Source organism: Phytophthora cinnamomi (assembly GCF_018691715.1).
Source record: "Phytophthora cinnamomi strain GKB4 chromosome Unknown Contig58, whole genome shotgun sequence".
NCBI lineage: Eukaryota > Oomycota > Peronosporomycetes > Peronosporales > Peronosporaceae > Phytophthora > Phytophthora cinnamomi.
This window is the reverse complement of record NW_027150991.1, coordinates 331,217-347,605: the sequence shown is the minus strand read 5'-3', so window position 1 is coordinate 347,605 and position 16,389 is coordinate 331,217. Positions and strand designations below refer to the sequence as shown.

The 16,389-nt window shown below is 55.4% G+C and overlaps 3 protein-coding genes across 4 annotated transcripts; 2 read left to right on the top strand and 1 right to left on the bottom strand.

Moving 5' to 3' along the window:
- Positions 1-11: 11 nt before the first annotated feature.
- Positions 12-7,318, bottom strand: IUM83_14396 (CCR4-NOT transcription complex subunit 1; the record flags this gene model as incomplete). Its single annotated transcript, XM_067939140.1, has 3 exons — positions 12-6,890; positions 6,979-7,149; positions 7,220-7,318. The coding sequence occupies 3 exons, from the start codon at positions 7,316-7,318 to the stop codon at positions 12-14; spliced, it is 7,149 nt and encodes a 2,382-aa protein (XP_067787707.1).
- A 276-nt stretch (positions 7,319-7,594) lies between these two features.
- Positions 7,595-10,062, top strand: IUM83_14395 (AGC/PDK1 protein kinase; the record flags this gene model as incomplete). The annotated part of the gene is made up of 14 exons (XM_067939139.1): positions 7,595-7,687; positions 7,837-8,001; positions 8,143-8,207; positions 8,289-8,403; positions 8,480-8,523; positions 8,604-8,646; positions 8,717-8,848; positions 8,913-8,969; positions 9,030-9,116; positions 9,180-9,236; positions 9,308-9,480; positions 9,554-9,680; positions 9,777-9,905; positions 9,979-10,062. The coding sequence occupies 14 exons, from the start codon at positions 7,595-7,597 to the stop codon at positions 10,060-10,062; spliced, it is 1,371 nt and encodes a 456-aa protein (XP_067787700.1).
- Positions 10,063-10,197: 135 nt separating this feature from the next.
- Positions 10,198-16,341, top strand: IUM83_14394 (Gamma-tubulin complex component 6; the record flags this gene model as incomplete). 2 transcript variants are annotated; one of them, XM_067939138.1, is made up of 23 exons in its annotated part: positions 10,198-10,323; positions 10,401-10,483; positions 10,560-10,651; positions 10,726-10,835; positions 10,926-11,041; positions 11,106-11,238; positions 11,302-11,375; positions 11,448-11,874; positions 11,941-12,078; positions 12,141-12,275; positions 12,344-12,524; positions 12,601-12,767; positions 12,865-13,074; positions 13,151-13,351; positions 13,440-13,624; positions 13,700-13,836; positions 13,902-14,058; positions 14,350-14,797; positions 14,889-15,252; positions 15,319-15,623; positions 15,698-15,826; positions 15,897-16,106; positions 16,252-16,341. In XM_067939138.1, the coding sequence occupies 23 exons, from the start codon at positions 10,198-10,200 to the stop codon at positions 16,339-16,341; spliced, it is 4,218 nt and encodes a 1,405-aa protein (XP_067787702.1). The 2 variants fall into 2 exon arrangements, with proteins under 2 accessions (XP_067787702.1, XP_067787701.1); XM_067939137.1 differs by having other exon boundaries at positions 12,601-12,791.
- Positions 16,342-16,389: the final 48 nt, after the last annotated feature.

Below are 16,389 nucleotides of genomic sequence, written 5' to 3'. Positions count from 1 at the left end.
ATAATTTCGATCTATGAGGAGCCGCTAGGGGAGGCGGACGGAAGCGCACTGCCACCGAGCGAAGCCAACGGACTGGCACCCGACGCGCCGGGCGTTGTTCCGAGACACGTGCGCGCCACGTCATCAAAGACCTCCTTGATCTCGCTTGAACACTCGAGGTAGTCCTGCTCCCAGAACTTGTAACTCTTGTTGCGGATCAGCTCGATGAACGTCACCAGCAATCCCCACGGGTGCGGGCGGTTGGCAATGAGACGCTCGATTAGGACGCGGGTGATTTGCTCCTTGACCATCTTGTTGCTCGAGTAGGAGAACAAGTACAGGATGACGCAGCTGAAGTAGTGCGTGTGGCTGTTCGGGTAGCGCAGGTGGTTCGCCAGAGAGCTGAAGTACCAGTAGCGGCCCTCAGTGTCGAGCTCGTCCGCCAAATAACGGAACACGTCCATGGCCGCGCTCTGCTCGAACTTGCTCGACGTGCTGCCATCTCCGGCCTTGCCATCGGCTCCAGATAGAGTCGGAGGTGCATTCGCGGGGGTAGAAGATCCCCCGTTGGCCATGTCCGCAATACCTTCCTTGCCGAGGTACAGCACAAGTGCATTGAGCGCCGGCAACGCGTACTTGCAGGACGTCGGATCACGTTCAAGCTGGGCAGCAGGGCGCAGGAGCTTCGAAATAAGGTCCGCGGGGAACACCGAGGCGCGGTTCGCGGTCGCGTGCAGGAACTCATCGGCATACTCCTTGATGCCGTTGTGGGTGAGAGCGGCTCCCCACGCAGGCATGAGTCGCGGGGCCACGCTCACTTCCGGGAGCTGAGCAACCTGAAGTCCTAGCGTGAGAGGGTCAGGCAGTCGCATCGAACGGGAGAACGCCGACAGGATCACGTTTCGGAGCTGCACGCAAGCCGCGGGCAGTACGTCGCAAAAGCTCGTGTAAAAGTCGCTCAGGAAGTCCGGGTAGTCGTGCAGCAGCACCAAAATGATACGCACAACACCCTTGTAGAGAGCAGCGATGGAGTCTGGAAGCGGTGCGGCTGAGTTCGCATGGCGAAGGAATGGCTCCATGAACACGAGCAGGTTCATAAGCAGTCGGTGCAGAATCTGCCAGCCACGTTGTTGCTTCGCGCGCAGCAACAGCGGCATAAAGCAGCGGTGCGAAATCAGCTCCGTCCAAGCGAATACAAATCCAGGGAGTCCAAGCGGCTGCAGTGTGTTGTACGCGCTGGCAAACGTGTTGAGTACTTGGAGGTGGATAGCATCCAGGGCAGGCTCTTGAGCTGTCAACTCCTTCATGAGGTTAACGAACATGCGGAAGAACACACGCTGGTCGAAGGGAGCCTTCTTCTTGCGCGACAAGTCGTGTGCTGCAACCAACACGTTGGCAATAGCACCAACTGCGTGATTAAGCACTTGAAGCTTGGCTGCGGGCGAAGGGTCAAGATACTTCACAAGCAACGCCATCAGGTGAGTTAGTGCATCAAGGACAGCGTAGTTCAACGGAACCTTGGCACCTGCTTTAAGTGCAGCAGGGTCACTTGCTGCGAATGAGCTCTTCAGGCATGCGTCTACACACAATTCGGTGCCGAACTTGAAGAACAGCGAAACGCTTTCATCGTCGGCAAGTAGGCCGTACTGCTTCAGCATCTGGAGGTACTGGGCATGCATCTTGGAATTACCGGTAGGTTCCTTGTAGATAGCGATCCAGTGTTCCAGAGCGTTGCTGACAGTATGCCGGAAAGCAGCGTGCTCTTGTACCAGAGGGCGTTCTCCGCCAGCCTTTGCAGCACCGCTACCAATGGCACCCATGCTCTTCTGCGGTGCTGGAGGGGCCGGGCGATTCTGCAGCTTCTGAACGCGGGCCTGTTCCAGTAGTGCGGCAAGAATCTGTACGTTCTTGTTCGCAGCAGCACCCCCGTGTCGCTCCACGATGCGCGCAAGTGCTTCTAGAGTGTTGGGCAACTGAGCCGCGACAGCCACGTGCTCCATGACGAGACATTGACGCACCACATGCACCGCAAACTCAATTGCTACACTATTGCGCTCCATGTTACGAGCCAAGTATACGTCAAACTCAGTTGCCTCCACGACCTTGTAACGGATAAGCGCCACAATGATTTCGCAGTGCAGCTTCAGCTTGTCATCCACTGGTGCGCGCAGCACCCACCCAACGATCTCCTTACGAAGTTTCTCGCAGCTTGCAGTCAATGCCTCCAACGAGCTCACGAGGATCTCGAGGAACAGCTCGTTACCCCGACCACCGTTGCCGAGCTCATACATAAACTTGACAATACGGTTTGCGATTTTAAGACACGCTTCGTCACGCAGCGCGGGTCGCACGCTGCCACCAAGCGCACGCACCTCTCGCAACACCGCGAACACCTCACTCTCAGCAGGGATAGCCAACAGCGACGGGAGCTCGCGCTGAGCAGCTGCAGCCTGGCGAGCCACCTTCTGTACAAATAACTCGAAACGCTCCAGCAATCCAGCGAAGCGATCCAATGCTGCTGTCACGCTAACACCAGCAGTGTCTCCTTCCTTGTCCACAGAAGCCCCCGGATAAGCGCCAGCACCTGCACGAGATGAAAGCGGCATGGAAGTAGGTCGTGGGATACGCTGGAAGGCTTCGTAAACCACAAGCTGCATGGGTGGCACTCCACCTGGCTTGGGCTTAAAGACCTCAGGCAATGCAGCCGGCCAGTGGCCACTGGGTGCACCAGGTGAACCCGCCGAAGCTGCCACAGCAGTGCTGCTCGCGCTTCCCTCGAAAAAGTGAACGCCATCAGCCCCCGGTACTTTGCCGGCCTGAGCTTGCTGCTGCTGGTAGCGCCGGCGCGACGCATAAGCACCCGCAAGAGCCTCATCAATATCGCGCATAGCCTTTTCAGATGACGCCTTTTCAATAAGCATGCAACCCAAGTCCGTGTTTTCGTTCGAGCAGACCTGAATCACATGCTCAAGCTGCTGCGGGTCCCCAGCGCTGGTGGGGAGCAGTGCACGCAGGTGTGTACCGATGGCATTGCGAAGTGGCTCCTTCGCGGTGATTAGTGCTAATGAGCCCGACATGGAAGCTACCATCAGATGCGCAGCCTTCCGCATCTTCGTATCGTCACTCTCTGTAGCGAAATCCTTCAAAATCACCTCACGCGTAGTGATGCACGCAATTGTAACGCTGCGTTCCACCACGGGAGAGATCACCTCGCGGATCGCTCGGTCCACAGCTAGCGGAACTAAGCGGCGCAAGTTCACGTTGCGCAGAGGCAGCTCGGGGTTCACAGCAACATACGAAGCGAGATTCGGGATCACAGTTGATTCCGCAGCCGCCCCTCCACCAGCACTATTCGCTCCGAGTGAACCATAGCCTGTCATTCCCTCTCTTCCCGTCGGGCTTCCAGCCGGCACGTTTTTCATCGGTTTGCCTGGGGTCAGTGGTCGACCCAGCTTAGATCCCGAACCAGGAGGTGGCGTAGCAGACCGCTGCCCCATCATTGTGTTCTTCGGGACCTTCACGTTAAAGTCTGGGTTCGCTGTGCGAGGCGGTGCACGACGCGTATGCAGTAGCTGCGCCTTGCGTTGGTCCTCCACGTTGAGTTTGAATGACTTAAACAGGACTTCAATCTCAAACTTTAGGTTGAGCTTTAGGTCCGGCACGTCGTAGATCTCACTCATGGCATGAATGAGACCCATAACCCACGGATTAGGCGGCTTGAAGATCTTTGACTTCTTGCAGCCTTCAAGAATTTTGGCAACGAATGGAGTCACAGCGATAAGATGACCAGTTTCGTATCCCACATAGAGTAGCTCCTTCAAGTCCAAGTCGCGCTGCAGCAGAGGCTTGTTACGCGCAAGAGTGAATACACCAAGCCACGAGCCCAGATTCTTCAGCAACGAACGCTGCTGCGAATTTGTCGTGATCGTCCCAGATGTCAATAGTTTTCGGGCATTCTGAAGAGTACGCTTGAGAATCTCGCGCTCAAGTTCGGGTCGCATCAGCTTCTCGATGAAAATAAGGTAAACCGTGTGGTAGTTGGGCTGGGTCGAAATGCGTTTCACCACCAGGTAGTTAGCCAGCCACGCGTGGTATGTGGGCAACAGCATTTTCCTCACTTCCGGGATTTTTGCCTCCAAATTCGAGATCGACATGTTGTTCACAATGAAGTGGATGCGGTCCTTCACGTTTTCGTCGGGCTGCTCGACCACCTCATTTTCATCCACCATGCTTGATTCGTGGAAAATATGATCCACCTTCAGCTCCGGCGCAGGGGCAGCGGGAGGTGGCGGCGAGCCAGCTGGGGCCTTAGGCGACGGGGTAGTCAACGAGGGTCCTGCCGAACGACTTAAGATCGACGATGGGATTTGGATACCCAGCGCAATGTCGTCTTGAGCTTTCTGCCCGGATCCCGCACGCGGTGGTGAACCAGCACCAAGCGTCCCAGTAGTAGCAGCAAGTCTTGAGGTGCTATCCCCATCAGTTACACCGCCCAGTGGTGGTAGTGAGCCACCCAGCGACGATAATGCAGCACCATTACCAGCATTAGACTCCAGTGACGAACCTGACAGCGCAATTGAGCGCGTGACTTGGTTCACTTGGCGCATGATTTCCGGCAGTGCGTGTTGCAAGTGGGGGATTTGCGACAAATTCGTACAATATGCCGGCAACTCCCGTAGCCGCGGCACGAATTGCTGCAACGCGCAAGCGCCAAAGAAGAAGAACTTCGAGTTCACCGGCTCGCGAAGACTCTCAAGTACCGAGCGAAGCGCAGTCTGGAGGAAGTTAGGCGGAAGTACTTGGTGCTCAATCAGCTTGCCGAATAGAACACCAGTGATCCGCAGCTCCATCTCAGGATAGCGAGGGAAGAAGCGATACTCATCAAAGAGGTTGTGGATCATGCAGTAGAAGATCTGGCGCTCACGCTCATCGCGGGAACCTTGGAAGCGCTTCAGCATTGCCACGACGTCGTTGATGTTCTGCTCCGACGTGTAGATCTGCTGGAAGTACGCATTCGCCTGCTCCTCGATCATTTCAGCCGTGTAGGTGGACGCGTCACCGCCGCTAGCAGACGACTCGCCTCCAGCTCCAACGCCCGCAGCGGCAGCGGCTCCGGCTGCCATACCAGCGGCCGCCCCCGGAACGTGGGGATTGCTTGCCTCTCCGGCAGGGCGCGTGGAAGCCGAGATGACGGGGTGGGTCTCCATGCAGAGCGTGATGATGCGTTTGAGCTCTTGTGCGATAGTAACGGGTAGCGCCCCCTGAACCGCCATGATGCACTTAAGAATAGTCGCAAGCGATTCAATGGACAGCACGTGGCTCGACTGCGGGGTAATGTTGCTCTTGGGCACCGCGCGCGCGTAGTTGCGGTGCACGAACGCCAGGCACGACGTCGCAAACGCCGTCCGTTGCGACGCGAGCCGCTCCACGAGCCACGTCTCTAAGTTTAGCACGTCGTGGTTGGCCCCCATCGTGGCCAGCGCGAGCGCGAACGAAAAGTAGTTGGAGTGGATGGCTGAGGCGAAGGCGTCGCCCGTGTTGCGGAAGAGCGCGAAGAGCCGCGACACGATGTGGGGGGCCGTGGCGGCGTAGAAGCACTTGACGCTCGCGTAGAGCACGAGCTTGGGCGCCACGGACCACAGGTGGCGCATGATGAGCGGCGCGTTGGGGCGGCCCATAATGTACGTGCTGAAGAGCTCCGAGAACATGTCGTCCCGCAGCGCGTTCCAACGGGGCGACGCCTGCGCCAAGTTGGCGATCAGGACGTCCGGGCACGTCTTCATGGCTCCATCCAGCAGCTTTCGCACATCGCCGTAGCAGTCTTGCTCCGAGACCTGCAGGAGCGTCTCCACAACGTCCAGCGAGAACCACACTCCGTTCTTGGGGACAGCTGACGCGTCGGCACCTTCGAAAGGCGCGAGCTTGTGCAGCGACTCGGAGAACGAAAGCACTTCCGGAGGAGCCTCGACCGCCGCCTTCAGGATGCTGATGTGCGCACGGCTGTTCTTCCATGGTCGGAGCAGTGTCGTCACGCGGAACTTGGTCTGCGAGAACCGCTGGAACGCCGTAATAAGGACGCGCAGTTGGGCCGCGTTCTGGATGTTCAGGTCGGCGCGGTCCAGCTTCTCGGCAACCTTGGTCCACTTGATCGAGCTGTAGTCTTTCTGCAGCACATCCGCGATTACCTCGAGGTCCCAGTTTTCCCGCGCGGGGGCCGCGGCTGCCTCGTCCGACGGGGTGGCCTCAAAGTCAATGGTGAGGTTCGCCATCAGTGTCGCGCCGTTCTCCGCGTCCAATCCGGTGTAGGTTCGCGAGAGCATCGCCAGCATTCCCGCGACCTGGGCTGGCGGGATCGTGGGCGCCTTCGCAAGCCCCGCCTCGGCCAGAAGCGTACGGAAGGCCTGCGGGGACGATGTGCACGAGTAGCCGACGTCCTCCATCAGCTCGTAGAACAGGCAGCTGGACGACACGTCCGAGATGAGCTTGCTGAGGGCGGCCGAGTCCGTGACCGGCTCGCAGTCCACGTGCTCCGGGTCGCCCATGGTGAGCGGCGCCATCTCGAGCGAGCCCATGTCGTTCGGGTGCGCCGACGAGATGCTGGCGAGGAACGAGTCCGTCTCGGCGACGTCCGCGTGGAACTCCTTCTTCATGCGCAGCACGAAGACGAGCGAGTGCAGCACGTCGGACGGCAGCTTGGCGTCGCAGGACGAGATCTCGGGGATCTTGGCGCGCAGGAACCGGATGGCCTGGGCGGCGCTCTCGGCGTTCTCGCCCTGGGCGAAGGCCAGGCCGACCGTCACCTGCTGCGGGAGGCTGAGCTTGAGCGTCTTGCAGAAGAGCTGCAGGAACTCCTCCGACACGAGGCGCGCGCTCCCGTCGGCTGCGGCGTCGGGCGAGCTTCCTTCGATGGCCTGTCGAGGAGCAGAGCGATCAGTATCAGTACGTTAAGAGCCGCAGAGAGAAGAGGCACGGAGCTCTGTCAGTCCTGTCCGTCCGCACCTCGCAGATGAAAGTGGTGAAGTTGGGGCGCGACGAGGCCTGCGCCACCTCGTGCGTGAGCAGCTGGATCTTGAGCGCGTCCTTCTGGCCGCGCGCGTCGCGGAAGTCGATGTCCTTGACGAGGCAGTTGAGCAGGAAGATGCGCGCGTCCTCTCCGTACAGCTCCACGAGCTGCCACACACACAGCACACAGCACACCGTCAGACCCGCGCGGGCTGCAGGGGGGCGCCAAGATCCGCACCTGGCTGAGCTCGGCCACGTTGGACTTGAAGTTCTTCTTGCTGAGGTTGGTGACCAGGTAGTTGATCTGCCAGAACAGCGGCGACGCGAACGACACCATGCTTGCGACGCGGGCGGGCGGGGGTCCTGGGCGGGGCGCGGGGGGAGGGGGAGCTCCTTCCTCGGGCGGCGGCGGCGTCGGCTTCCTCTGCTGGGGGCGCGTTGGCGTTTGGCTGGGGAGCTACGGAAGGGGGCGGAGCTGGTGATGCGGGCGGCGGATTGGCCGAAAGAAGTGCGATGGACGGCGGGCGATTCGCGGAAACTCCGAATTATCTCATTGGTCCAAAAGCAGCCTCGGCCAGAAGCACACAGCTCCGCAGGGGACGAAGCGGCCGACATGACGCCGGCGCACGCGCTCCACTTCGACGCGGCGCCCGAGGCCGGCGACTTCTTCTTCGGCAATGTGCTGGGCCAGGGCTCCTACGCCAAGGTGCGGCGGCGGCTGCGGGGCTGGCGCTTCTCTGTCTGGCGGCGTGTGCGGCAAGCGGAGACGACTGACGGACTTACCGATTGACGACCGGCGGTTGGCCGCCCGCCACTGCTGTCGTCGCTACGGTCGCTATTGTGTTGCTGCTGCAGGTGTTCCACGCACAGATGAAGCAGAACCGCATGGACTTCGCCGTGAAGGTGATGGACCAGAGCTTCATCCGCAAGGAGAACAAGACGGCCTTCGTGCTCACGGAGCGCAAGGTCATGTCGCGCCTCTCGCACCCGAACATCGTCAAATTCTACTGCAGCTTCCGCGTAAGACAGCCACTTGGACTGGAGCTGCCGCCGCCGATGGACTGACTGACGACGGGCGTCCGTTGGCGGCACCGCCAAAAAGTATCCAACTGGTCTCCTCGTCTCATGTTTTGGTGTCCGATTGTGGGTGGATGGATACAGGACCACCACAGCTTGTACCTGGTCATGGAGCTCTGTCGTGGCGGCGACCTCTTTGGGCTCATCAGGTGAGGGTGGGGCAGTGTGGCCATGCAAGTGCATGACAAGCTCCCGTTGACGTGCAACTGCCTGTTCGTGATCCCTTACAGCAAGGAGTACCAACAGCAGCAGGAGCTCGGCATCGCTGACACTGCGTGCTCGCTCGAATTGACGCGGTTCTACGTGGGTGAGCTGGTCAATGCCCTCGAGTACATGCACTCTCAGGTACAACGACGCGCATTGTGCGCCGCTCTGCGTCAGTGTCCCACCATTGCTCTAACGCCAAAGGGTCCTGCTGCAGCATGTTATCCACCGAGATATTAAGCCCGACAACTTGCTCCTGAGGTACGTCTACGCTGTAGATACGTACGTCTGCCGCTGTTTGTGGGTGATGTTCAATGATTGCGTGTGTTGCTAATACGTAGCGAGGACGGGCATCTCAAGGTGACTGATTTTGGCTCTGCGAAGGTGAGGTGCTGCTGGCCCAGACTTGGTGATTATATCCGTGCTGACGCTTTTGCTGGTGAAAACTATACAGGACCAAGATGGTGAAAGTGGCGATGTGTGTCAGTTTTGCGGTACGGCCTCGTATGTATCTCCGGAGGTTTTGCACGACAAGCCGGCTGCGAGAGCAGCGGATCTGTGGGCACTGGGCTGCCTTATCTTCCAGGTATTTTTGAATTTGAGGCGTGCGCGCAATAGATGTGAAAGTTTGATTGATCCTACGACCGCAGATGTTTACCGGGCGAGCACCTTTCGTTGGAGAAAACGATTACCTGACTTTCCAAGTGGTGAGATCGGCGGTTCATATTGGTGGAGATCTCTTTCTGACCTATTAAGGCGCTTTGCAGATTATTAACCACTCGAGCGACGAGTTCGAATTCCCCACCAGCGTGCCCGAAGCGGCACAGGACCTTGTCCGGAAACTTCTCGTGCAGGTAATAACGTTGTCAAGCTGCTTCGCTTGCAAATATATGATTAACCACATCGCGTTTGCGCAGGATCCGGATGAGCGCATCGGTGCTCAGCAAAATGAAGAAGGCTACGCCGAGCTGAAGGTCTCTTCCAATTACTACTTTTTGCCTTTCGACTGTAGACTCAGCAATTTAGCTTTGATGATGTCATGCAGAATCACCCGTTCTTCGAAGGCATCGAATGGGATGATATTGGCGACCAAACACCGCCGTACACCCCTCCCGAGCTTGATTTGCCCGAGCCGAAGCTGGATGGTGCTTCGGAGAACTGGACCGTTGCCGAGTACTTTTCTGATGATTTTTCAGAAAGCACGTCTGATGACTTCAGGTACAGATTGATGCGCCACTGTTCAAAGAGGGGAGTATATCCTTACCGATATGTTATTACTTACTATTCACAGTAGTAAGCGTTCGCGCAGCAGCAGTTCGTTGCTGAAAAACCGGCCAGCCTGCATCGGATACGATGAACAGATCCGATTCGAATCCACCGTGAAGGTCCACTCGAAGATGTTTAGTCGGACTCGTGAGGTACGTCGTGGTGTCCGTTTTCGAGAAAGTGGGTGCTTGTGTTGTACTGCCGGCCTCGCTCACAGTATGTGTACGCCTTTTGACGCTTGCCGACAGCTCTATCTCACAGACGCCCCGCGCTTGGTTGTGATCAGCTCGTGGTCCGGCCGCTTCAAGCGCGAGGTGTTCCTGACGCCTGACACGACTGTGAACGAGATCGACCCCCACACGTTCGACGTTGTATCGGTACGTAGCATCCATTCCTCTCTGTGCTCACGCCGCCGCGTCAGCTGACAGACAACCCCTTCTCTCTGCGCAGCGGTCAGACACGATTCGAATCACGGACTCCAGCAACCTAGCTCAGCAGTGGGCCCGCGCCATCACGGAGGCTGTCTCGGAGTAGAGCAGCAGCAGAAGCAGAACGCCAGCACATGTAGACCAGGTCGGGCTAAAATACAGCAGCGTTAGGAATGTCTTGTTGAAGTGAAGTGTAGCCATTTGTGTACACGTGGTGTGGCACAGCGCGCCATTATCCGCGATGGTCGAGCCGATGCCCGAGGCCGGCGTGGTGGAGCTGCTCAAGCGCCTGCGCTGCCGCGTCTGCAGCGAGTCCCGGAGCGACCTGCGGCGCCTGTTGCCCGTGTACGAGCGTCTCCTGAGTCCCGTACGTGCGCCTGGAAGCGCGTAGTCTGTGTCTGCTGTTTGCCCTGAGCTGACTGGCGGCCTTCCCGTGCCTTCTAGCGAGACGACGACGCTGTGTCCGTGCAACATGAGCTGATGGACGTGCGCGCGAGGCTGCTGGCGTGTGGCGACGACGCCGACGTGTGCGCTGCGGCAGGATGAAGCTGTGTGGCTCGCTTGGCGCTGTGCTCACGGCTCTGGGCTGATTGGTTGCTGCAGAACGGACGTGGTGGACCGCATGGACCACGTGGTGGAGCGCTGCATGGACCTCGTGGAGGAGCAGAAGGCGCGACCCAGTGTACAGGCCGCAGGTGGGAGGACTCGATGCTGTGGGAGTTGGAGGAACTGGGGAATGACGTGGATGCTGGTTGTTTGGTGGGGACAGCTCCAGTCGAAGAAGTGCTGCGGCTGTTGGTGGCTCTTGCCGGCGGAGAAGATGGAGAGACATTCGTGCTCGAAGACCCCATGAGGGCGGAGTTGGACGTATCAAGCAAGGTGAGGGCGGGCTGTCGCCACGCGTGCTGTGCTGCATTTTGTCTCGAGTGCTGACTGCAACCGTTGCTGTGTATTGGTGCTGCTGCTTAGATGTACGGTGCAAGAAGGAAACGCATTGGCGACCGCATCCAAATGAACGATATCGGATTGGTCCACCACTCCAAGGCGCTGTTCAACAAGGCGCCAATTCCGATGGAAGAAACGAAGTGAGTAACGATCCCTAGCTGCTCTACTAGTATCCTGACCAGTATTGTTGTGGCTTTTGTGCAGCTTGTTTTCCCAAAGCTTATTCAGAGGATTCGGCAATGGCATAGCGCGCCAGCATACCAGCTTGTGGTGCCCCGATGCTAGCTCGGGTCCGACTGAGGACGAGGGATTCTTCAGCATGACGCCGTTTCAGCAGGTATGTGGGTGGAAACACTACGACGGGTCCAAGCAAGAGTGACTAACAATGGACTCGTTGTAGCCTAATCGTTTCATTGGCATATTTCCTGGGAGTTCCCCTGATCACAATGATTATGGCGACAGCTCGACACAAGCGTACGCAAATTATCAAGCAGGAACTCTTTTGAAGTGATAGTCGTCGGATGCCTAACGCTGTGTGTGAAGCAGAAATGAAACGTTAAAGCGACATCACGATAAACTTACTCTGAAGAATGGCAATCCGGCACGCATGGCACTGACTTCTCGAGAGAACAAACAACATTTGTCATCGAGTAAAGATGTGTTCTTTTACGATGGTACCCAGCACGTGCGCATTGGTGGGCGAAAGGATTCTGATTGGGTCGAAGCAATCAGCATGACTGAAAATTCATCGTGGGATTCCGAGAGCTCGTACGATGCAACAGAACCATGGATAGCACAGGCGTATGCGTGGGAAGACCTGGGGGATCGTCTAGGGCTTTCCGATAGCTACTGTCGACCACCGGTTCTGAAGGAAAAACGATCGCTTGGTGATCTGGTTATACCCAACGATTTATCCTGCAGAATTCACATGGCGGAAACCCCGTTAGAAATCCACGAGGCGGACATAATTGAGGTTCGTCAAACTCACTTTGTAGTGCTTTTAATTGAGACTGACCAGCATCGTGGCGAAAATTATCAGGATTCACTGCGAGCACTAAGGGGAGTTGAATCAACAGTTTACTGTAGGGATTTTCCGTCAGCGACGTTCCAACTGCCTCAAAAGCGCAAATTGAAGCTCCGCAATGCAACAATTTCGGCTACAACATCAGTGTTGGAGGTGCGCTCTGCGTTGTGCAGTGTCTACTTCACGGATACTGACTTGCACATTCGACTTTTCAGCTATTTTGTAAAGCTGGAACTATAGTGATGCGATTAGAGCTACTGGCGATCTACTATTCTCAAGACCCCTCACGAGGAGGCAAGACGCTTCAGGCCATGGGTGATGCACTTCTGAAGTATATATTCATACATCGAGTAAGATGGATCTACCGTGATAATGGCTTCCAGTTGTGATTTCGATACTAACGCTGAATTGGTGGTAGGCACGGGTAGACCAAATAGCACAAGAGTGTGCCTATTCCTTTTGTGGAGATAACGGAGAGGACGAGACTCTATCTGTTACGAAGTTGCTCTGCAGGACCAGGACAGTATGCTGCGTTTTGGAGACCGTTGGTCACATGTTTTCATGCGATGAAGATCCATTCTGGCCTTTGCTACAACAAGGTTGTTGGTCACATCATGTTCACCCAAATGGGATGCTAGCTAATCTTCATCTATTGTCTGATGTTTTCACGTTAAGGCGAGTTTCCGCGTGGAGTGGCGTTGCTTGATCATTTGCATCACCATGTATCTTCGTTACGTGTGGAAGATGCCAACGGCTACATGGAAGAAGTGGTAGCCTGGTTTCTCACAAAATCTTGCTCGCCGTTTTTGGCAGTACTTTCCGACTTGGTTGCATTCGGAAGGGTGCGTGAGTCTACGGATCCATTCGTAAGCACTAACTCCAGTTTGGATATTGGATATAGATCGATCTTGATCTGACGAGTATGTTGCTGGATATTAGGACGAGTTTGAAGCAACCACGTGGAGCAGGAACTTGCTTGAAAAGGCCTCCGCGGGAGGAGGTGACGGATTGTTTGGCGGAGGGATGTCGACCGAGGTCACCAAAATGTTACCAGAGTTTTTAGGAGCGATCACTCCATTGATTGTCCACCTAAGTCAAGTACAAGCACTTCTACGAAGCGTGAGCGCAATTGCGTTAACCCACCCACTGGTATCCCTTTGGTATTGTCATTCCAAGTATGACCTATAGTTATAATGTGTCTAACTTTCACGGATGATTACTCCAGCTCAATATGAAGCCTTTGATCTTGGTTCATTACGGAGATAAAGCAGTTGAGTGTGCAGAGGAGTGGCAATCCACACTCGTTGAGGCTGTTGCCTCAGTGGAAGTTATTCGCCAAGAAGCTGGCGAAACCGAACAGAGCGTGCCAGGAGCAAACAGCGCTATCGCCGACGAGAGTTTACGAGTAAACACTTCGCGCGAAAGGGTACTGTTTGTCTGCATTTGTTCATGACTTGTACTTCGTACGAAACACTGATACGCTGTATTTTGGTTGACTGTGTGTGGGTAAGTAGGATGTCGCCAAACGAAGGTTTCAATTAGAGCAAAGAAACATGCTAGACCAGCAAATGCTCGACAACCAACAACGCAAAGCTCAATTAGCGCAATATGAGGAAGCCGACGATGCCATGCGAATAGCGGAAGCTAATCAGGTTGAGACAGACCAAGAAATTTATTGCCGCGGTGTTCTGCTTGACAAGTACGTGAAGGACGAGTGGGATTTGGTGTGAGCACTTAGCTAATAAGCATCTTCGCGCGGATTTGTTTCACATAGATACTCGAAGCTGATGGATACGGCAGAAGAGCGGCATGACTACATGAAGTGGCGACGAGATCGTGCGTTGCGCCTATCAACGGCAAGGGGCCAGCTTCAACGCGTTCATGCAGATGACATGGCTGAGTGGGCAACAGGTATTCATGAAAATATATTTCAAAGAGGAAGAAGTACTTACAATTCTGATTGTTATGCGAAGCAGACAGGGAGCGGCGATTGAGTGGAGCGGCGAGATCGAACGGCATAGAAATAAGCGCAAGCAATTCAGTACCAGTGCTGACAGAAGAAGAGGGATGCTTGTCTACAACGGCTACTGGCGCGCCGCCATCAGTTTCTGGATCAAACACAGAGTGGAGAACGTCAGTGAAAGTGAATACAGAAGCTGGAAGCCGCACCTCTGCAACTGCTGATGATGGTGCCTGGAGAGCTTCAGTGAAAGTGAATACGGAAGCAGGAAGTCGCACCTCTGCAGCTACTGGTGATGGTACCTGGAGAGCATCAGTGAAAGTGAATACGGAAGCAGGAAGCCGCACTTCTGCAGCTAGTGACGATGGCACCTGGAGATCTTCGGTGAAAGTAAACAAGGAGGCGGGAAATCGTAGCTCGGGTGTTCTCAATAATTCGCCTTCTTTCGATACGATTGCTCCTAGAACTGGTGTTCGTGTCTTGGTTGAACCCGGAGGAAGTGATGCCAACGTTTATGGGGCGTTGTACGGCGGTCTCGATGAAGGGCGTACCAGTGACAAAACTGGCGATGATACTGCGGTGGCTAAAGCAATTGAAGATTTTGATATGGCCGGTGCCGGCAGTGAAAAAGACACGACTGAGCTAGCGGCCAACATGATACCTTGCGAGACTCTTTCAGATTTCATTGAGGATGAAGACGTTGTGATGCGAGATACAGCTCAAACTGACGAGAATTCTGCTCACCATAACAGTAGTTTAGGTGGCGAGGTGTTATCATCAGCCAGGAGCTTCACAGACCCGGGCAAGCTACCGTCAACGTCTACTCGACTCTCTCTTCCTCCAGTTCATCCCTTCTTTTCTGAGGAAATTCCAGAAGAGGATTTCGACATCCTGTCGCACGCGCTAACCCAGGTATGGCATGCTTCATTTTCATGGTATGCAACGTTCTAGGTCTTCCAGACTAACAACCTATTGTCTGTGTCACTCTGTACGCTTGCTGCAGACAACAACTGGACATGAGGCCAATTTTACTTCGTTTACGACGATTGTGAACTGCTGCGTGGAAGTACCCATTCGCCTTGTTGCCGAACGACTTGAGAAAGTGGCAGTGGATTGGCTTCGTGACTCGCTAAGGATTGTTGAGCACCTGCGGTGGCTCCGCAAGCTGATGCTTATGTCAGAAGGGCTATGCATGGATATCTTTGCACGCGACTTCCTTCACGGCTTGAACTCTACTACTCGAGTGAATTGGGGAATTGAAGATCGACTGTCATCCGCTCTCACTCTGGCAATGATTGAGGGATCCGTGGAAATGGATGCCATTGTGCAGAGCTTCCACTACTCGACCACGCCAGCTCTTTCTGCAGGTAAGCGTTCCAGTTACTCTGATGTTTCGGCGATCTCTCATGAATTTCTTACTGCAACAACAATAGTATTAGACAGTCTAACGATTACCGCAGCCGTGTCAAGCTTACTGGGTGAGATCGAGATGGTGTACGATGTCAAGTGGCCTCTGGGTTTGGTGATAACTTCGGAATCGCTGGAGCACTACAAGAATATGCACCGATTTCTGCTGCACGTACGGCTTACGTCGCTAGAAACACGGGAAGCATGGGCACTTCTTCGCTCTATTCGTCGTCGTGGCGATCTCTCTCCATCTCTTGAACGGTTGTGCGGAGATGTTGTCTACAAAGTGCAGGCTCTACTTCGTGCATTCAACGAGTCTTTTTCGACGAAGGTTTGTGTCACCCCCGCGATTTGTGAACGGTGTCATCGAATCTCGTAATCAAGAACACTTGTGCATTTTTGCAGGTCTTGATGTCGGCGTGGTCGGAGCTTGAAAAAGCATTGCTGAAGGCGATGATGCTGGTAGATTTACGACGCTGTCACGATGAGTACATGGCTGTTGCGCTCCGCTGCTGCTTCCTTGACACACCTGATGTACGTCCCGAGATAACCCATTGCCGCGTTCATGAGTTTTTTTTTTCACGGGACACGATTTGCACTGCAGATTCACTCGGCTTTCGTGGACACACTCGCTGCGGTCTGGAGCTTGACGACATTTATTAGAGGATTAGACCGACAAGTTACGGGAAGGATATCCGAAGAGGCTCGAATCCGCGCTCTGTGCGAAGAGTACGACGTTGCGCAACGTGCACTTGTTGTCACTCTGCTGAGCGTTACAAGCAGTGCCGATCGGAGCGCTCGCGAGTTTTCAGAGGTACGTGAACGTTGTATTTTCCCTGCTATGCATACTACTCCTGTGCCTACATTTGTGATAGAAAAGTAAATAGCGAGAGGCGCGGCTACCGCTCTAATGTGCCGACTGACACCTGTGCTCTGTCTGCATGCCCCGTGCTGCGTAGTGCCTCCTTCTCCGGCTAAACTTCAATGACTACTACTCCACGGATGCCGTTCCAGCAGCTGGAGCGGGGGAGCGAGTGCCAGGAGCTTGAGGACGATGGAGTCGCGGATTCTAGCATCGTGCACGTCGAAATAAAATA